This window comes from Bombina bombina, chromosome 4 (assembly GCF_027579735.1).
Source record: "Bombina bombina isolate aBomBom1 chromosome 4, aBomBom1.pri, whole genome shotgun sequence".
Classification (NCBI taxonomy): Eukaryota; Metazoa; Chordata; class Amphibia; order Anura; family Bombinatoridae; genus Bombina; species Bombina bombina.
The window spans coordinates 388,471,323-388,491,559 of record NC_069502.1 but is presented as its reverse complement, the minus strand read 5'-3'; the positions used below and the strand labels follow the sequence as shown (position 1 = coordinate 388,491,559).

General features: G+C 37.9%; 1 protein-coding gene across 2 annotated transcripts in view; it reads right to left on the bottom strand.

Annotated features, from left to right (window-relative positions):
- Nucleotides 1–18,909, bottom strand: part of MFN1 (mitofusin 1) — a 161,433-nt gene extending 142,524 nt beyond the window's left edge. Inside the window, exons 1-2 of one of the 2 annotated variants that reach the window (XM_053710163.1) lie at nucleotides 18,857–18,909; nucleotides 5,531–5,649 (exon numbers count right to left, since the gene is read on the bottom strand). In XM_053710163.1, the coding sequence (XP_053566138.1) occupies nucleotides 5,531–5,645 (115 nt within the window). In that variant the 5' untranslated portion in view covers nucleotides 5,646–5,649; nucleotides 18,857–18,909. Of the gene's footprint in view, nucleotides 1–5,530; nucleotides 5,650–18,815 lie in introns of both variants that reach the window. The other variant, XM_053710162.1, reaches the window with a different exon arrangement.
- Nucleotides 18,910–20,237: the final 1,328 nt, after the last annotated feature.

The window sequence follows — 20,237 nt, the reverse complement described above, 5'->3', positions numbered from 1 at the left end:
GTCAGCGATAATTTCTTTCAACCCGGGCCCGAATAAGGTCTGCCCTTTGAAAGGTATATTAAGCAATTTAGATTTAGAAGTAACGTCAGCTGACCAGGATTTTAGCCACAGTGCTCTGCGTGCCTGAATGGCGAATCCGGAATTCTTAGCCGTAAGCTTAGTTAAATGTACTACGGCATCTGAAATAAATGAGTTAGCTAACTTAAGGGCTTTAAGCTTGTGTGTAATCTCATCTAATGGAGCTGATTCAAGTGTCTCTTCCAGAGACTCAAACCAAAATGCTGCTGCAGCCGTGACAGGCGCAATGCATGCAAGAGGTTGCAATATAAAACCTTGTTGAACAAACATTTTCTTAAGGTAACCCTCTAACTTTTTATCCATTGGATCTGAAAAGGCACAGCTATCCTCCACCGGGATAGTGGTACGCTTAGCTAAAGTAGAAACTGCTCCCTCCACCTTAGGGACCGTTTGCCATAAGTCCCGTGTGGTGGCGTCTATTGGAAACATCTTTCTAAATATCGGAGGGGGTGAGAACGGCACACCGGGTCTATCCCACTCCTTAGTAACAATTTCAGTAAGTCTCTTAGGTATAGGAAAAACGTCAGTACTCGCCGGTACCGCAAAATATTTATCCAACCTACACATTTTCTCTGGTATTGCAACTGTGTTACAATCATTCAGAGCCGCTAACACCTCCCCTAGTAATACACGGAGGTTTTCCAGCTTAAATTTAAAATTTTAAATATCTGAATCCAGTTTGTTTGGATCAGAACCGTCACCCGCAGAATGAAGCTCTCCGTCCTCATGTTCTGCAAATTGTGACGCAGTGTCTGACATGGCCCTAATATTAAAATTCCACAATTCAAACTCAAATGACTTGCAATGCTGGGGTATAGAAAAAGTGAGTTTAGGAATGCGAGGAGGAAATCTAGAAAATGCCCTGCTGAGAGCTGAGAGTAGGTGGATCTATTTATTAAATTCAGTCCAACCATATGGGCTGAATGAACAGAATAACTATTATGTTTTTCTGTAAACTTTAAAATGTATACACTGATACAGTAACCATATAGAATAATCAAGAATCATTAGAAACAGATCACGATTAAAAAAGTTGACACAATATAAATGAAACAATATGATATAATACAAATAAGTAAAATACACAAGTAAAGAGTCACAAAAATGAAGTATGTTAAGTGAATACAGTTCTTTCACCCCTTCCCCCAACTTTTCACAAAAGTTAATGTCACAAAAATCTGTTTACAAGAACACATTCACGAACCACTGGAATAGACTGTCTAACCAGTGTTTTCATAATTAACACACAATTAATTTATCACACAGACAACTAAAATAACAAACAGCACTAATTTAAATTGCTAGCTTTGAACTCAATAGCAAGATTATATTCATCACAATATTTACAATCAAGTATCACAAGACACTAGGACAAAACACACAACGAAACAAGGGATGTAACATAAACATGTTCTTCAAATAACGTGAACACTCACAGCACTGTAGAGAGTTAACAAATCTTTTTATTTTATTTTCTCATTTCACATATTAATTTTCACCAACACTTTTATTTAGTTTCACGCAAGAGCACAGTCACATTATAAGACCGTATCTGTTCTTCACTGCAGTACAGCCTAAAACTAATAATTAATATCTATGGCACTGTACTCAGATATTAAACTGCTATTCACATTAGATGAGAAGTTAATCTATTTCCATCATATTAGGAATGTAATTTATCCAAAGAGTAGTTAATGATTAGTCACAATGATCAGCAAAATATCGAAATAATAGTATATGTATCAATATTTGAACACCATGATAATATCAAATAAGGTAGACCACCTTAGGAATCAGTATAGAACACTGACCGAATCTGTCATTTAACATACAGACAGCACGCGTAACATCAGCATAGGACACAAACCAATAATCCCCAAATAATGATTGCAAGTAGAAGCTGTCAATCAATGAACCTTGTCTGATCAAGAGCCAATCACAATAGAAGCAAGGCGGGACTTCCGGTTTCAACCGGTATATACTCCCCCAACAACGGCGGCTCGCCGCCTTTGACAAAGCCCGGAGGGGCGAAACTAGTCAGGAGTCACAGCGAGTGTTTGGGCGCTCTCAAATTTTTTTAAAAGCCTAGCACCTCAATGACAATCTAATACTCAATATCTGCTATACGTAGTTAACTTGTTGTACAGTCTGGGTTGTGCCAGACTTAGCTAGAATTTTTGGCTAACTGAAATACAATCAGTCTTACTTATTACTGCGCAGGACAATAGAGGGTATAATAGAACCTACCGAGTCAGTTGCAATCTGAATTGACACGAGTATAGATACCAACCAATCCAAATAGAACTATACTATCCAGTATAGGAATTAGTTACAAGTTTACAGCACGAATTGAATGTAACTGAAATGTGATACAAAATAGAAACACAATAACAGTGCTGCTGCTTTGCAACCAATACTAGATACCACAAAGGATATTGATGCAGCGCTAAGATAAAAGAAAATATTGTAACCCACATTAACTCTATAGTGATATTGTTTAGTGCTGTTGTGCTAATGCTGTATATATCAGTAGTCAAGCAGTGACCGTAACATTAGCTTGACTGAGAGCACTCCCATATTACTTACAAAGTGAATGATAACTGAACAAAATAGTAATAATATAACAACAAGGATTTGCACTGAGTAAACGGTTGGGGATTATATTGAGCTTAGATATCAGAAAACTATTTCACATATGTGGTCAATATAATATAACACTATAGTGTTGCACACAAAACTTCACAACTATTATTTAGAGTACAGAGTCTAAATAGTATACATCTAGATACAAGCAACACTGAATATTGTTTTTTCAATAAACATCCACATGTTGTACCATTAAACAGTGAGGATATTTGGCCTCACTGAGAGAAATCAATCAGTTATTGTCCTCTCAGAAAATATTTATACAAACAGACACAATTCTGGCTAACACCACATGATCCAGAGTCATTAGGGTAACCAAATATCCTTATATATGGTGGTAGTCATATTATGACTGCACACATACATTATTTGGACCCAATAGCAGCAGTATAGCAGAACAAAGATAACTCTATTAAGGAGAATATAATTATATACATTAGGCCTTTTATCTAATAAGTCCTCCTAAAGAGTGAACCACTTAATAGATGTCTTGGAGGTGCTAGTGTCGTTTTTAATTTGTGTGTTACCCTTATTTTAAGAGCAATTCATAATAAAAGTTATATTTTAATTTTACCGGTTCTGGAATTACTGCCACAGAGTCTAGGCTAAGAGTGCTTTCAGGTGCATACTTCCAGGAGATATCCACACTCCTTGTGTGATTCTCCTTAGTTTTCTGAAATTGATCTACTTATGCATTAGCACCATTCCCTATATAAGCAATATTTGTTTCACAAATACATATTATATAGTCTGTAATTATTGAATAACAGGGAAAAAGCCCTTGTAGTGCCATTGTTCGTGTGTAATAATACATGGCCCTAATATTATCAGCGCACTCTGTTCTCACCCCAGAGTGATCACGCTTACCTCTTAGTTCTGGTAATTTAGCCAAAACTTCAGTCATAACAGTAGCCATATCCTGTAATGTGATTTGTAATGGCCGCCCAGATGTACTCGGCGCTACAATATCACGCACCTCCCGAGCGGGAGATGCAGGTACTGACACGTGAGGCGAGTTAGTCGGCATAACTCTCCCCTCGTTGTTTGGTGAAATATGTTCAATTTGTACAGATTGACTTTTATTTAAAGTAGCATCAATACAGTTAGTACATAAATTTCTATTGGGCTCCACTTTGGCTTTAGCACATATAGCACAGATATCTTCCTCTGAATCAGACATGTTTAACACACTAGCAAATAAACTAGCAACTTGGAAATACTTTTCAAGTAATTTACTATAATATGAAAACGTACTGTGCCTATAAGAAGCACAGAAAAAGTTATGACAGTTGAAAATTAATAAACTGAAAAGTTATAGCATCAAATCTTTGTAAAAAAACACAATTTTAGCAAAGGATTGCTCCCATTAGCAAAGGATAACTAACCCTGATAGCAGAAAAAAAAAAAAAAAAAAAAATACAGAAATAAACGTTTTTTTTATCACAGTCAACTACAATCTCACAGCTCTGCTGTGAGTGATTACCTCCCTCAAAACAAGTTTTGAAGACCCCTGAGTTCTGTAGAGATGAACCGGATCATGCAGGGAAGACAAACTTCTGACTGAATTTTTTGATACGTAGCAAAAGCGCCAAAAAAGGCCCCTCCCCCTCACACATAACAGTGAGAGAGATCAGTAAACTGTCATAAATTAAATAAAACGACTGCCAAGTGGAAAAAAATAGTGCCCAAAACATTTTTTCACCCAGTACCTCAGAAAATTAAACGATTTTACATGCCAGCAAAAAACGTTTAACATTAATAAATTGAGTGTTATTAAAAAGCCTGTTGCTAGTCCCTGCAAATTAGGCTAAAGTTTTATGCATACAGTATAATTCCAGTGAAGTGCCATTCCCCAGAATACTGAAGTGTAAAATATACATACATGACAGCCTGATACCAGTTGCTGCTACTGCATTTAAGGCTGAGTTTACATTATATCGGTATGGCAGAATTTTCTCATCAATTCCATTGTCAGAAAATAATAAGCTGCTACATACCTCTTTTCAGATTAATCTGCCCGCTGTCCCCTGATCTGAAGTTTACCTCTCCTCAGATGGCCGAGAAACAGCAATATGATCTTAACTACTCCGGCTAAAATCATAGAAAAACTCAGGTAGATTCTTCTTCAAATTCTACCAGAGAAGGAATAACACACTCCGGTGCTATTATAAAATAACAAACTTTTGATTGAAGGTATGAAACTAAGTATAATCACCACAGTCCTCTCACACATCCTATCTATTCGTTGGGTGCAAGAGAATGACTGGTAATGGCAGTTAGGGGAGGAGCTATATAGCAGCTCTGCTGGGTGAATCCTCTTGCACTTCCTGTTGGGGAGGAGTTAATATCCCATAAGTAATGGATGATCCGTGGACTGGATACACTTAACAAGAGAAAATAAAAATAATGAAGAAATGAACAGCAACCAATCAGCATCAGCAGTGCTGAGGTCATGAACTCTTTTACTGTGATCTCATGAGATTTCACTTAACTCTCATGAGATTTCATAGTTAACTTCCTTAAACTGAATAGGGAAATAAGATGAGTGTGCACGTAAGCTCACTCCCTTAGCTGTCCCGGGACAGACATACTGATTTGCTGCTTAGAAGTCCTTTACAATAGGATGTGGCTACTGAGGAATTTTTTAGGTAAAACATCTTTCTTTTTTACATAGAGATGTTCAGGTGATATTTTCTAGTCAGCTTTTTACAGCTATGCTGCATTACGTTCAAGTGTTTCAACATTTGGGTATCATGGCCCTTTAATCGAAAATTTTAAATATTCAAACAAAGCAAGAAAAGCTCACCTTCTACAAATGTAACCCCTTCACTAACATATTCCAACAGCTGGTCAAATATGGAAGTGATGGCTTTCTTCGCTTGCACAAAATGTTTCAGGGGGGACACTTTTGTTTCATCCATGTTGCTAAGAAAGAAAAAAGTTCTGGTTTACAATGATCCTCTTCAGTATTTTTAATCGAAAGCGAACACCACCGAAAAGGAAATTATAATGAATACATACAAATTACACAACAGCAATTTATATTTTTAAGACATTTTTCAAAATCCTTTTATTCAAATAATTTTAAGTTTTAGAAGAAGGGTTTGTACTAAACATCAGGGTAGTTTATGTGCTGCGATTTCTGTAAAACTTGATCCTGGAAGACCACCGAAGATCTTCAAAAACGAACAGTTATAGCCAACTATTCTTTTTAACCATCAACTTCTGTTTTTTTCAAAGAATGCTTACTGCTTGGGACAATGTTGATGATAATTATGAAAGTGGCATTGATGACATATTTAAATTAATCAATAAATATTCCAAGATCTTAATCCACATGCAACAGATGAATCATTTTTATAGATATTAATCCAACTTGATGTATTTTTACAAGGAAAACATGTGGAATAAATTATTTAGCAATTATGTGTTGTAAAATAAAATAATAGACTAAGTGATAAGTGACATAATGAAATACAAAATAAATGCAGGCTATTCTGTCTCCTTTGAAAACAGCACAATTCACCAAGTTTTTGCACCATACTCCAACAAGCAGGTTTAGGTAAAAATGCTGCAGCCCTGCTGCTAATAAAGATTTAAAGGTGCTCTGCAAGCTTCTGGTAAGTAAACTGCTTTAAAATGTTTAAAGGGAGATGAAAGCCAAATGTGTTCTTCTATAATTCAGATAGAGCATGCAATTTTGAGCAACTTTCAAATATACTCCTATTATCATTATTTCTTCATTCTCTTGGTATTTTCATTTGAAAAGAAGGAATGTAAGGTTAGGAGCCGGCCCATTTTTGGTTCAGCACCTGGGTAGCGCTTTCCGATTGGTGGCTAAATGTAGCCACCAATAATCAAGCGCTACCCAGGGTTCTGAACCAAAAATGGGCTGGCTCCTAAGCTTACATTCCTGCTTTAAAAAAAAAAAATTGCTGAGAACAATTAAATATTTAAAGTAAAATGGGTAATAAAGTGTTCAAACACTGGACCGTGCAAAAAATGACTGCAGAAAATAATAGTGTTCACTATCTAACAGGGTGTCCCCTTGGCCATTGACAGTTTTGTGTTTGGACACTTTATTGCTGGTTTTAAATCTCTCTCTAATTGTCCTCAGCAAGAGATTAGATAAGGAGAAACCTAAGTTTCAACACGATGATGCCCAATATTTTATAGAAACTCAGTGGAATTGGAAAGGCCACAATATTGCAGGAAAAGGAGATGAGGAAAAATGAAAGTATAATTTTCAAATTTTTACACATAATTAAACATTTATATTACACTCACTTTTTTACGTCCTTTATATTCTTTGAAAGTTAACCCTAGTTTAGTTAGGGGTCATACAACTGTAAGAAACTGACTGTGTTATAATACTGTGCTAATAATAGTTTGTTTATTCACGTCTAACCACCAATAGTTCCACTACAGGAGATTACTATACAGAGCAAAATCTCTCTGGATCAGTTGTCATCAACATAGCTGTGACAACACATCAACAGATCCTTGTACTGCCTCTCAGTAGCAATTATTACATTTTATATAACTGCTATTTACATAAAGCGCCATTAAAGTTGAAAAATGACCTGCTCTAATTTGTTATCCCTGCAAAGGAGTTAAAAACATAGTAGAAGTGCTGATCCAGAGTCACAAAAGTCTGCTGGCCCGAGCAGAAACTAAAACTGATCCAATCAGCAGTGCTATTTACAAAGCTGGGTCATACATGGGTTAATGAAATAGAGGTGCAGGGTTGCTAGTCTTAAAATTACATGCTTTAACAATTTAGAGCGTATCATTTTTCTAGTCGTGGCCTTTTAAAATAAAGAACATTATTCACCTTCCAATTCTGTTGAAGGGAGTGCAAAGAATGCACATATGTGAAACCTTAGAAGACAAATACAATAAAAAAATATATACAAAAGTTACTAAAAAGGGTAAAATCATGTACAGTGAAAAACTGAACTGTAGTCTATCAAGTAGTATAGTAATTAAGACTGTTTCATTTAAATTAACAGTTTCTAGTAGTGCTAAACCAATGTAATCTTGTAGGATTAGAATCTATGCCCCCAATTTCATCTAGGAATTTATCTTTACTTTGAAAAATTGATATCTGCAAATTACATGTGTTAATGTTCAAAGATTACCATTGGTGACAGTGGTGTATTTAGGTTTTGTGCTGCTCTAGGCACTCAAAATTCAGCTGCTCCAAAGTAAATGATCACGTGTGGGGTGTGTAATTGTGTGTGTAGTGTAGTGCAGTGTGCATGTATGTGTAAAGTAAATGCTCAAGTGCGTAGTGTAGTGCAGTGAGCTTGTATGTGTAAAGTAAATGCTCAAGTGTGTAAATGGTGAAGGGGTGTGTAGTGCTCTGTGCATGCGTGTAGTGTAGTGCAGTGTGCATGTGTAGTCCAGTGAGCATGTATGTGTAAAGTAAATGCTCAAGTGTGTATATGGTGAAGGGGTGTGTAGTGCTCTGTGCATGTGTGTAGTGTAGTGCAGTGTGCGTGTATGTGTAAAGTGAATGCTCAAGTGTTTATATGGTGAAGGGGTGTGTAGTGCTCTGTGCATGTGTGTAGGTGTAGTGAGTGTGTGTGTGTGTATGTAGTCAGACTCAAAAAGTGCTGCCCCAGGCAAGTGCATTATTTGCCAAGGCCAAAATACACCCCTGATTGGTGACATTTATCCCTTTCATACAATCTCCCAAGTTCAAACCCAATTCAAAATCTGCAAATACAGCTTAATAAAACTACTCTTAAATATAGTGCTAAAATTAATTCTATGTTTTTGTGCTAAATACATTATCGTTATTTAAAATAAAAAAAAATACTTTCAAATTAGCGCCTAATACATATACACATATATACTCTTAATGTGTGAATCACAGCTGCAGACCCTGTATAATTAGTGTTGTCCTTTATTCCTAAACTTGTAACAATTCTGTATCATTCTAAAAATAAGAAATACATTTTCCTTAATGAAATATAATTGTTGGAAAATGTAAAACACTGTACTTATACAATAGAGATTTATTGGAGTAGTATTGTAAGTAGCAATACATTTCTATTGGACTACTAATACATTTTAAAAAGGGACAGTAAACACCTTTCTGTTGCCTTCCTATTGTATAACATATTAGCCAACTCTGGAGCATATCTGTCCTCGGCCGAACTCGGAACATATGTCTGACGGTGTGCTTCGGCATTCTGTCAGTCGGCATTCTGTCCGAGAACCATAAACGCGGCAGCTTCAGGAAGTCTCAGCTGTAAAGTGACAGCTGAGACTACTGTTCCAGAGCTGCAGGCAATCAGTCCTCATATGGTAATGGAGCGCTATCTGTGCTCTGTTACCATATGAGTTCAGATTGGCATATCATTACAGTGACAGTCTGTGTCACAGTCTGTAACAATGTCCTTCAGTGCTGGTGGGAGGAGCGAGATGGAGGCAGGTTGGCAGCACAGAGTCGGAGGGGAGAGGGTGGTGCCCTACGCACCAGACAAATGGGGAATCAGGGTGAGGGCCCTACTTTGGTGATCACAGGGTGGGGGGACCGCTACACTACAGAAAAAATAAATAAATAAAATTAGTACCTAAACTGGGTACTGGCAGCTAAGATGGTGAACACCATTAGGAGGGGAAGGGTTAGAAAGCTGTTTGGGACGGATCAGGGAGGTGGGATGGTAAAGGGCGATCCTACACCGCAGAAAATAAATAAAATTGATTTATATTAAAAAAAAAAAAAAAAAAAAGCACTAAAACTTTAGAAAACTGTATGCCAGTACCTAACATGGTGGTGGTGGTGAGGAATCAGGGAGGTGGGAGGGTAATCCTTACACTAGAATACTATAACCCTTGTAAACTAATTAACCTCTTCACTGCCAGGAATGAAGCGTGGTGCACAGCAGCCTTCTAATTACAAAAAAGCAATGGCAAAGCCATGCATATCTGCTACTTATGAACAAATGGGACCCCAGAGATGCTTTTACATCCATTTGTGTTATAACTGCACAAGCTGAATAATGTTAATGAGAAACACAAAGTTTGTGAAAAAGTTAAAAGTTTATTTTTATATGATCATATTTGGTGGTGAAACAGTGGCATTAAATATATCGAAAAGTGCCTAGCTCAATACCTTGGTTATCACTGGGAAATTCCATAAGTAACAGAATCACATTTTTACACTTAAAAACAGTAATTACACTATTTCAAAAACACTAATGTAAATAAATCATCATAATCCAATAGCTCACAAAGAAGCCCATCTAAAATACTATAAAAATAGTGTAAATATCATTATGTATGAGTTATCCTTCATAAACTGATCCCTTTTGAAAACTGGTAAAATCACCAGTCCTGAGACATACTGTAGTATTACAAGTGTTCATACAAAATTGATCAATTCAGCTTCGAGAATTACCTCTAGATTTGAATAATTTTATTATATGATGGTGACATTTGGGAGATTCTTTTACATAATTTTGGTAAAAGTTGACAACCTGTTTATCCCTATACATATTTTTTACTAAAGTAATGGAATTACTCGGTCAATATCATAAAGAATTATATTGATTATAACTTAGTAGATTAGAATTTATTTACTTCTGTTTTACAGTGTATTTTAGAACAATTTTATAAACAGTACTTCCTTGGAATTGGACTTGGATCATTTGAAAAAGAGAACATTAACTTTAAAGTGAAGGTCAATTTAGATGAATCAGTGCCTGTTTTTTAATAAACTTATTAAAAACAAGGGCACTTTAATTCATCAAAATTGACATTTCACACGTTTTCTTCAAAAACTTACCTTTTAATCCTGACAGCCGCTGCAGCGCTTCCTCCGCCCATCGCAAGCCCTCTTCGTGGGTCCAAAATGACGAATCCGGCTTCCTTCAATAACGGTGTTGCCTCAGGCCATGATTCCCCCGGGGGGGGGGGGGGGAAGCCATGATTGGAGGAAGCCGGATTCATCATTTTGAGGCTTTCGACGGCCGGGGGAAATCGCTGGAGCGATTGAAGAAAACAAGTGAAATGTCAATTTTGATGAATTAAAGTGCCCTTGTTTTTAATAGTATTATTAAAAACCGGGCACCGATTCATTTAAATTGACCTTCACTTTAACATATAATATGAATTAAGATAATAAGAAATCTAAAGTAATACAAACTACAAACATATACAAAATAAAAAATGTAGTGAACAAGCAGACAAATTCACTCGATACGTAGATTTACTCATCTTCTGGAATAGGATAACTAAAATAATAGTGATATCTTATAAATATTGGGGTGCTGCAACAACTTCAGCACTTGTGTTGTATCTACCCAACATCTGTCCTCTCTTGCAGTAAAAATAAAACGTACTTCCTGCAGTATTTTGCTTGCTAAGGAATGAAACTTTATGTTCTAATTCTTCGACAGTAACTACCTGAACTACAACCTTATTTACAGACCGTTAGCCTGCATACTCAATCAAAATAAAATCACCAGGATTATTATTAGTTTTTATTTCAATTAAATATTTAAAGTAGGAAATGATAAGAATGTTGCGATTCTGTAACCAGCAAATGTGTGACTCCATTACTACAAATTATGAGGTGGAAAATATCTTAGAACCACCTCCTTTTGGCATTGAGCCTGCATTGATGAATCAAACCTGAATTTCATGGTACATAAGTCAAATTTTGAAGGCGGAATAAAAAAAATAAAAAATTGACACAAAAAGTTGTAACAGAATCACCTTCATTATTGCATGCATTTATTTAGCCACAATCACCAAAAGGAAATTAAGTTTGAAATATCACCTTATCATTATGCTAACCCTTATTTTGAAGTATCAAGTGTATCAATTTTGTTAAAGATGCATATTTTCATTGCGTAATATGCAAAAGTAAAGTAAAAGCCTGCTCATTTATCTTTTTGTATCTGAGTCAAACCTAATAGTTTCAAGTCCCATGATGTGATGAACTATACGAAAATCATAATTATTTTGCAATATTTGAAAAATATAGCACCTCAACTGAAAAACAAAGCCAAAATCTGGTCTCTGTTCATTTTTAAATTGTAGGCCCCATGTCCATGTTTTTATGGAATAGCCCCACTGTTTGTGTTAGCACTTTCTCTGCACATGAATGTGAAGCATAGCTAGTCTCAGTGTGCTGTTATTTTAAATACTGCAACTGCTCAGAGAGCCAGTGGGGCTTGTATAATGTCAGCAATGATGCATACTGAGTTATTACCAGATAATACAGATGAGCAATTGCTGTGTTTAAAATGCTGGTGCACATAGTATACTTAAAAGGTACGCTAAACCCAAATTTTTTCTTTCATGATTCAGGTAGAGAATACAATTTTAAGCAATACTCCAATTTACTTCTATTATCTAATTTGCTTCATTCTTTAGATATCCTTTGTTGAAGAAATAGCAATGCACGTAGGTGAGCCAATCACACGAGGCATCTGTGTGCAGCCACCAATCCAAATAGTCATACATCCAAAGCACTCCAGCCACCAGAATAAATCTTTGTTTAAAAGACCTTTATTTTCATTAGTTGGGTCCAAAAGTTTACAGGAACAACGTTTCCAACCTACAATAGGCTCTTAGTCATGTACATGACTAACATGGGTACATGACTAACATGGGTACATGACTAAGAGCCTATTGTAGGTTCGAACCGTTGTTCCTGTAAACTTTTGGACCCAACTAATGAAAATAAAGGTCTTTTAAACAAAGATTTCTTCTGGTGGCTGGAGTGCTTTGGATGTATGACTATTTGGATTGACAAGATTTGGCAAATCTTACTCCGTGCCCCACAAACAAGTGTGCTGTTCTCCTTCCCTTTTGATTTTCTGCAGCCACCAATAAGCAGCTTTTCAGCATAGGATATCAAAAAATAAAGCAAATTAGATAATAGAAGTTAATTAGAAAGTTGTTTAAAATTACATTCTCTTTCTAAATCATGAAAGAAAAAATGTTGGTTTCATGACCCTTTAAGTACACTTTTACTAGAAGCATTTTTGATAATAAATTTGTATTAGAAAAATAATTATATTCACTAGAAGCCATTTGAATTATATTTCAAGCCGACTAAAGAATTCATATTCACGACTTTCAAACAACTTGAGTTTACCGGTTGCCCGGACTGGCTGAATCACATCAGGTGATATACAGGAAGTAGCTGGACACTACCGCACAGACGGAAGGCAAACAGATTCCTGCACAGTGGGGTGAGCATACCCTCTCCTAACACCGTGCTGATAGCCAGATTTCGGAAGTCCGGTAAGATTACACTAACCAAACCAAGGGTACAAACACTGATATTTCCTGTATACCAGGATTTAAAACAAGCTGAATCAGCTGCAACACGACTATATCTTAAAACGCTGTACGAACACTATCAGCCTTTTCACAAGTGCTATACATACTGCATATCAGAGCATTTGAGGACGCATATCCTATTAACTTTCTTTCGAACAAAACAAGTACAGGGAGCACATGCGAACGTAACGTTATAAGGGATGGGCTTCTGGGAACCAAGGGGTTAAGGAGTGTGATGAGGGGGGAAGCTACAAGAGGTGGCTATACTGATAAGGAAGGGTTGAGTAAGCGAGTGCCTATTGGACAGGAGCAAGGCAGGGAGGGCCCTAAGCAGCGGGTACTTATACAGGGGCAAGCAGGAAGTGGTCACTAACCTTTTTTCTTTGTTTCAGGTAAGAAGGTATAAGCAGCGTGAGAATGACGTCCAAGAACAGAAGAATTCCAAGGCCCTATCTTGACGACAGAGAGATGGTCTGAAATACGAGGGCTATCCAGGCTCAGAGGAAGATCAAGCGGCTGGAGAAATGACGGAAGGATCAGCAGGCTCTTCAGGAAGTAGGGGTATCCGATGCGGTTCCAGCAGAGGTTGGTTCGGTTGCAGTGCAACAGGTAAGCACTCCTCCCAGGGGGCCCCCAGTGCGAGCGGCCAGGCCGGCAGGTAAGATCCTGATAGTGGAAGGAGAGGAGGGGGAAGAGTGGGCGGTGACCTCTATGGAAGGCAGCGTAGGGGTCCCCGACATATTTGCTGTCATTCTGGCGTCCGGGGGGGGGGGGGGGCATTCCGCCAAGGCAAAGGGTCGTAGTGGGTCCACAGTCCCCTGTAATCAGCCATATTGCTGAGCCCAGGAGAAGCGATGGGAGGGGGCATAGCGGGTCCGCTCATGCGGATAGGGGCAATTATGACATCACCGTGGCTCGAAGGCGCTCCGGCGACGTAAGGGGGAGGGGCGGCCCAGTGAGTTCTGAGCACACGCTTTTTGTGACATCAGAGAGGGTGCACCGGCATGGGGGCGGCCATTTTGGGAATGGGAGGAAAACTTTATTCGGCAGCAGGGTTTCAATGCTAGAGGGTGGCATAGGGAAGCTCAGCAAAAGGGCAGCGAACAGCAGAGGAATGGTTGGGCAGGGAGGTGGATGGACAGGGATCGCTGTGGTCCCGGTGGGCCAGGCAGAGACTGGAACCAGGGTCCCGGAGGACCATGTGGATGGGGGAAGAGCAAGGCTACAGGAGGGAACATCTAGGGGAGGGATATGTAGGAACAGGGAGCCAGCTAGAGCAGACGTATTCGAGAGGGGAGCAGTAGGGGACAGCAGTACGCAAAAATGAGCAAGGGCAGCAGAGGGAGGCAAGAGCAATAATAGAGTGATTAGGTATATGGAGAGTAATAGGTACAGATTAATAGAAGAAGAAAGAGAGGAAATCAGCAATGTAAATGGTAGTGACAGAGAAGGGTGAGAGGTACGGGGAGCAGGAAAAAGGAAGGCACAGGGGGGTAATGTACAGGGATCAGCTGGAAAGGGTAAAGGGACAAATACTAATAGCAGAATGTTGTCTCTACAGGAAAAAACGAGAGAATCGTTAACTTGGGAGCAGCCGCAGCAAACAGAGGAGACGGCAATAGCCAGCAGAAGGGGTCAGAACATCAGCAGGGGCTGCGTCACTGAGGACAGGGACGGAGGAGGCAGCACCGGCAAAGCAGGTCGAGGGAGACACAAAAGGCAAAACAAGGTAAGAGAATATTGTGTACGAACAGTAACTTGTCTGATAGTTCATCTGAAATGGATTCAGAGGATGAGAAAGTAAAAGGGGATGGGAATAAGAGGATATTGAAGATAGCAAGAAAAAATTACGCTAAACAGGGTAAAGGGGCCGTTAAAAAGGTCATTTTGGGGGGGCGTGTCCGGGCAGCAGCCATGTCAGGTCGTGTTTTCTAGGGCTCCTACGCGATCTTCAGGAATGTGCTTATTACAAAGTTTACTTTGCAACTCAAGAAGAGATATACCGTAGAATCAGACAGATGAAGTCGTGAGGAGTCGACGGATATCTATGCTTATAGTATTTATGACCATTGAGCCCAAATTTAGACCGCTGTGTTCTTGGGAGTCGGCCTAGTGACGAGACTTTCAACACCACTGCAGTGAAGCGGGGAACATAATAACGTAAGGATTACCTCCCTATCAAAACATATCAAACCTATCCATATCATGGAGGACCCTTACAAGTTTGTAAAAATCACTTTGCTGCAGATTGAAGATAAAATTGACTACTGCATGACCAACCTCATTATAACAGCCCAGAATGCAGTTTGTTACACGGAAGTCAAACCAAGGACAGACTCGGCTATGGAGGCCATTTCGTTTCAAAAGCTGGTGGGATCTAGAATTGCGATAACACATACGCCTGGTGTTTATGATTGCATTTCTTCTGATTCGGGCAAAATAGCACACTATAGTCCTACTCTTTCTGGTAGCAGTACTTTGGAGGATCTGAGTCATGCTGGGTGTGAGTCGGAGACTTACACAGAGCCACCATCAAGCATGCAAAATGCTTCATGCCTCCATTCACCTGCTCCCGGTCCTTGCTATGTGGGGGACAAGAAAATTCAACGTTCACTTCTGCTGCTAGGAGGGGGAGAGCGGCCGGCTCCCGCTGTCTGGCTCAGGAACTACTAACCCTAAGCACACCCCACAAGGACCGGGTAGTTATCGGACCGCCGATCCTAATTTTTACTTTAGACATTCACATTTTCTTCCCCCAGCTGCAGAAGAGCAGTTTTGTCGGCAGAGATATCATACTGATGAGCTCTATCGGAGCGCCACTTCACTGTGTTTTCCTGTCATCGGAGGTCTCCAGCCTACACTTGAGGGCCGGTGTGGGATGACAGAATTCTCTTATATAATGGCCACATGGTCTGAAACCTTGAGCACACTGTTAATCTGTATATCGAACTAAACTAACTGCATATATTACATACTTTTAAGCTAATTACATTTATTACATACTTAAGGGGAATCCTCTGTTAATCACCCTTCTCATACTTAATGAGGGACTCAGCTCTGCAGTTGGACCAGTGCCAGAAGGTCAAGACTTTATATGGTGACATATATTTCCTTGGTCAGTAGTATCCAGAGTTAATGTTACCTTCATGGGCAGACTGGAAAACATTATTACCACAGGAGTGGGCTAAGCTGAGACGGACACAAAACCTATTCAGTCTACACATTCTAATCTCTTATAGGCTTGAAATGTTAAGTTCTAATTCAGCATGTATCTTTGTTTATGTATAGATGGTCATACAGTTATATCTTTCGGTACACATTTGCACCTTCTATAGATCTCTCTATTTTTGTTGACAATGTGTTTTATTTTTAATCTTTCCTAATAGGTGGCAACAACATACTATAGTTATCAATACTCTTACTTTAGTACATAACTGGATACCTAAATATCTCCCTAAATACGCCTGACTGGTATGGTGGTTTCACAAACTGTCTATAGAGATATTAAAGGGACACTCAAGTCAAAATTAAAATTCATGATTCAAATACAGCATGCAAATTTAAACAACTTTCCAATTTACTTCCATTAACAAAATGTGCACATTCTTTTAATATTTACACTTTTTGAGCCACCAGCTCCTACTGAGCATATGCAAGAGTTCACAGCATATACGTATATGCATTTGTGATTGACTGATGGCTGTCACATGATACAGGGGAAGTTGAAAGACATAACTGCAATTTATTAAAAAAACATCTACTACTCATTTGAAGTTCTGACTAATTGCTATTGCATTGTCTTCTTATCATGCATTTGTTGATTATCCAAATCTACTGTATTGACTGGTCCTTTAATTATCATAGCCAAATATTAGTTCTTCTCCTATGTTTCACTATAGGGTACTAGATGGGCCTACCATGTACTTTTAATTATGATATTGTAACAGAGTCCCCCCATATTTCCCTGCTATTCAGTATAGCCCATAACATGTACGGGTTGGCTTATTAGTGTCCAGTTTACTAACAGGATAGAAGGCACAACCGGAATGGTTAAAGTGATACAGTCATACCCTAAATTACACACCCTAGTTTAATAATAATGTTGCGTCATTAATAGCCCGGACACGTACCCCCTCCCCCTTCCTAATATCCTAACATATATATTTCTGTAGAGCCAAATATGAAGGTATTATTGTAGTGTCATACTTATTGGCTTACTTATATTACTTCAAACAAATGAATGGATGTATTAACACACCCAGTATTGGTTGGCTGGGATTTAACAAGAGCGGCTTTGGTCCGCTATTCTTTATAATAATTTGTTCTTCGGTTGCATAGCCTATATGTATGTTTGTTAAAAATTATACAGTAGTGAGTTCAGGCTACATCTATATCATATGCTATTTTACACTATGTGTTGAAAATGTAAAGATATTATTGCAATGGAGATGTGAGAAGCTATTATGGAATATACTATTTTTAAGTTCTTCCATTGCGTATAGCAGTTGAGAATCTTACTTTAATTTTTCATTGGTCCAAGAGAGACCATTTTCAACATTTTACTCCCTTTAGATAACGTATAGGGTTAAATGAGTCCAAGAGTGGCTTATCACAATAGAAGAGGGAGATGCTTTCAAATATAAAATGAGGTTTCAGTTTAGCTTGTTACACATTACTATAGTGTGCTCACTTTAGATTTTCTTAGGAAATATTTCTAATTTACATGTGACTATATAATTTACTTGAGCGCTCATTAATATTATCATAATCTAAGCTAATGTTTCTGAACACCTATTGTAACATGCTTTGTTTGTCTTATTTTTAAGCTGTTATGCCAATAACCTCAATAAAAAATTATTAAATAAAAAAAAAAGGTCATTTTGGAGGAGGAGGCTGAGACAGGGGAGGTTTTTAACGGGGACGATGAGGTGACAGGAACTTTATTGTCGGCACTGACTATGCACTTAAAGGAAAAAATAATCATTAGGGTGCAGAAAGGAAAGTATGTGGATGTATTAGATATCACTAGAGATTTTCAGACTCCTAACCAAGCCCCAACGTTTTTAATGTATAATGTTTATCTAATGGATCTTTTCATATGCAGGGAAGGGGGGGGGGTAGTGTCTGCTCTTCCTGCTTTCCAAGCCCATTTTAGTGGGTGGCCCACCCTAACCTCATCAACTGTGCTAAACTGGGAGTTTCTAAGTAAGTTTTTACACTGAAATTTTAGAGCAGTATCTGTGCATATTCTTCTTTATAAAGTGTATATTACATCCAGTTCTATGAAAAGTGTTGTATACTGTCCCTTTAAGATATAGGTTGACATAAAGTCACACACAAGATCAATCTGCAAACATATTGATTATACATACATTGGCAGATGGAATATAACCATTCAACTAGCTATATGTACATCACCAATATTGTATTAATATACCCATATAATATAGTTCCTTGTACAGTAGGTTTTGTAACGCTTGCCTACAATCTTACATTTTTTCAGGTGTGTACTGAACAGGACGTATATGTATCTAATATTTATTTTAGGGCTGCAGCGTATTTGTGGACTTTAGTTATACTACAGAGAAAATTGTGTGTAAAATATACACACGGAAACTGTATACGAACTATATCCCATTTCACCCCTTGGTGATATAACCTCACTCACACTATAAACCCTTGCATTGCATTTTAAAATGCATATTTGCAACATGTATTTGTAGTAAAACAAAACCAACATTAGCAAGCAAATTAACAAACATATAGAGAATATTATCACATACATGCAAAGAGCCTCCGTCCCTTCCTTGCCTGTCACACTAACCTGGATGGTGAGCTGACCTCTTAGCAACCTGACACTGTCACAGCCAATCACAGATGGGGGTGGTAGTTGATCTCACTTCCTATATTTTCGTGACGTAACATCCTTTCCTGACGTTTGCTTGTTAGTTCCGTGTTGTCACGTGGGTGCAGTGGGTTTCCTTGTTTATATAAGTGAATATGTGCATAATATCGATAGATGATAATATGCTAGAAACAGAGCATATGAATACAAGGAAGCTTATGCCCTGCAGAGCCCTACGTACCAGAGCTGCCTAAGTGTATGCTCACTTCCAACATACCGAGTTATGAGATATTTGGTTGAAATGGGTCATAATGTAACATTGCTTTGTTGTTACATAATGAATAAAATAACCTATTTGCTGCAAAAGGACGCGCAGTGGCGTTTAATCCATTACAACCCAATGAACTTTACACTTTTATGCTTTTGGCAACAATACATTCATACACAATGTATTTTCTCCATACATTAATTTGCCATGTTTTATTTTTTTTATTTCTTCTGTATGTAATTCTTTACCGAGGAAGTATTTATTCACAATAGGACATAGATTAACTCCTGGCTAAAGGACATGAACATTTGAACCAGGTAAACACTCCAGAGTCTATAAAGTGATTCACACCAGACCTCAACTACTACAAGACCGATTTTAAGAGCTCAAATGGATAGTTAAATCAAAATTAAACATGCACGATTTTGTTCTCTCAGTATCCTTTATTGAAGTAAAATGTACTAAAAGGAATGACAAGGGTGAATGACAAAATGGAATGCCCATAGACTTTAATGGGATGTAAAATTAAAAGTGTTAAAGCAACAAAACTATGAGACATATTAACTAGATATTTACTAGATATGTTCCCCAGGTACAGTAGCATATTCTGAAAGTGAGATTACGTCAGATTATAGCTGCTTTCTATGGAATGACAAGGGTGAATGACATAATGGAATGCCCATAGACTATAATGGGATTACATTTTAAAGTGCTATAGAAACTAAAATATGAGACATATCAAATAGATATTTACCAAATAAATTCCCCAGGTACAGTAGCATATTCTGAAAGTGAGATTACGTGAGATTATAGTTGCTTTCTATGGAATGACAAGGGTGAATGACAAAATGGAATGCCCATAGACTATAATAGGATTACATTTAGTGCTAGAGAAACACAAATATGAGACATATCAAGTAGATATTTACTAGATATGTTCCCCAGGTACAGTAGCATATTCTGAAAGTGAGATTACATCAGATTATAGCTGTTTGCTATGGAATGACAAGGGTGAATGACAAAATGGAATGCCCATAGACTTTAATGGGATGTAAAATTAAAAGTGTTGAAGCAATAAAATTATGAGACATA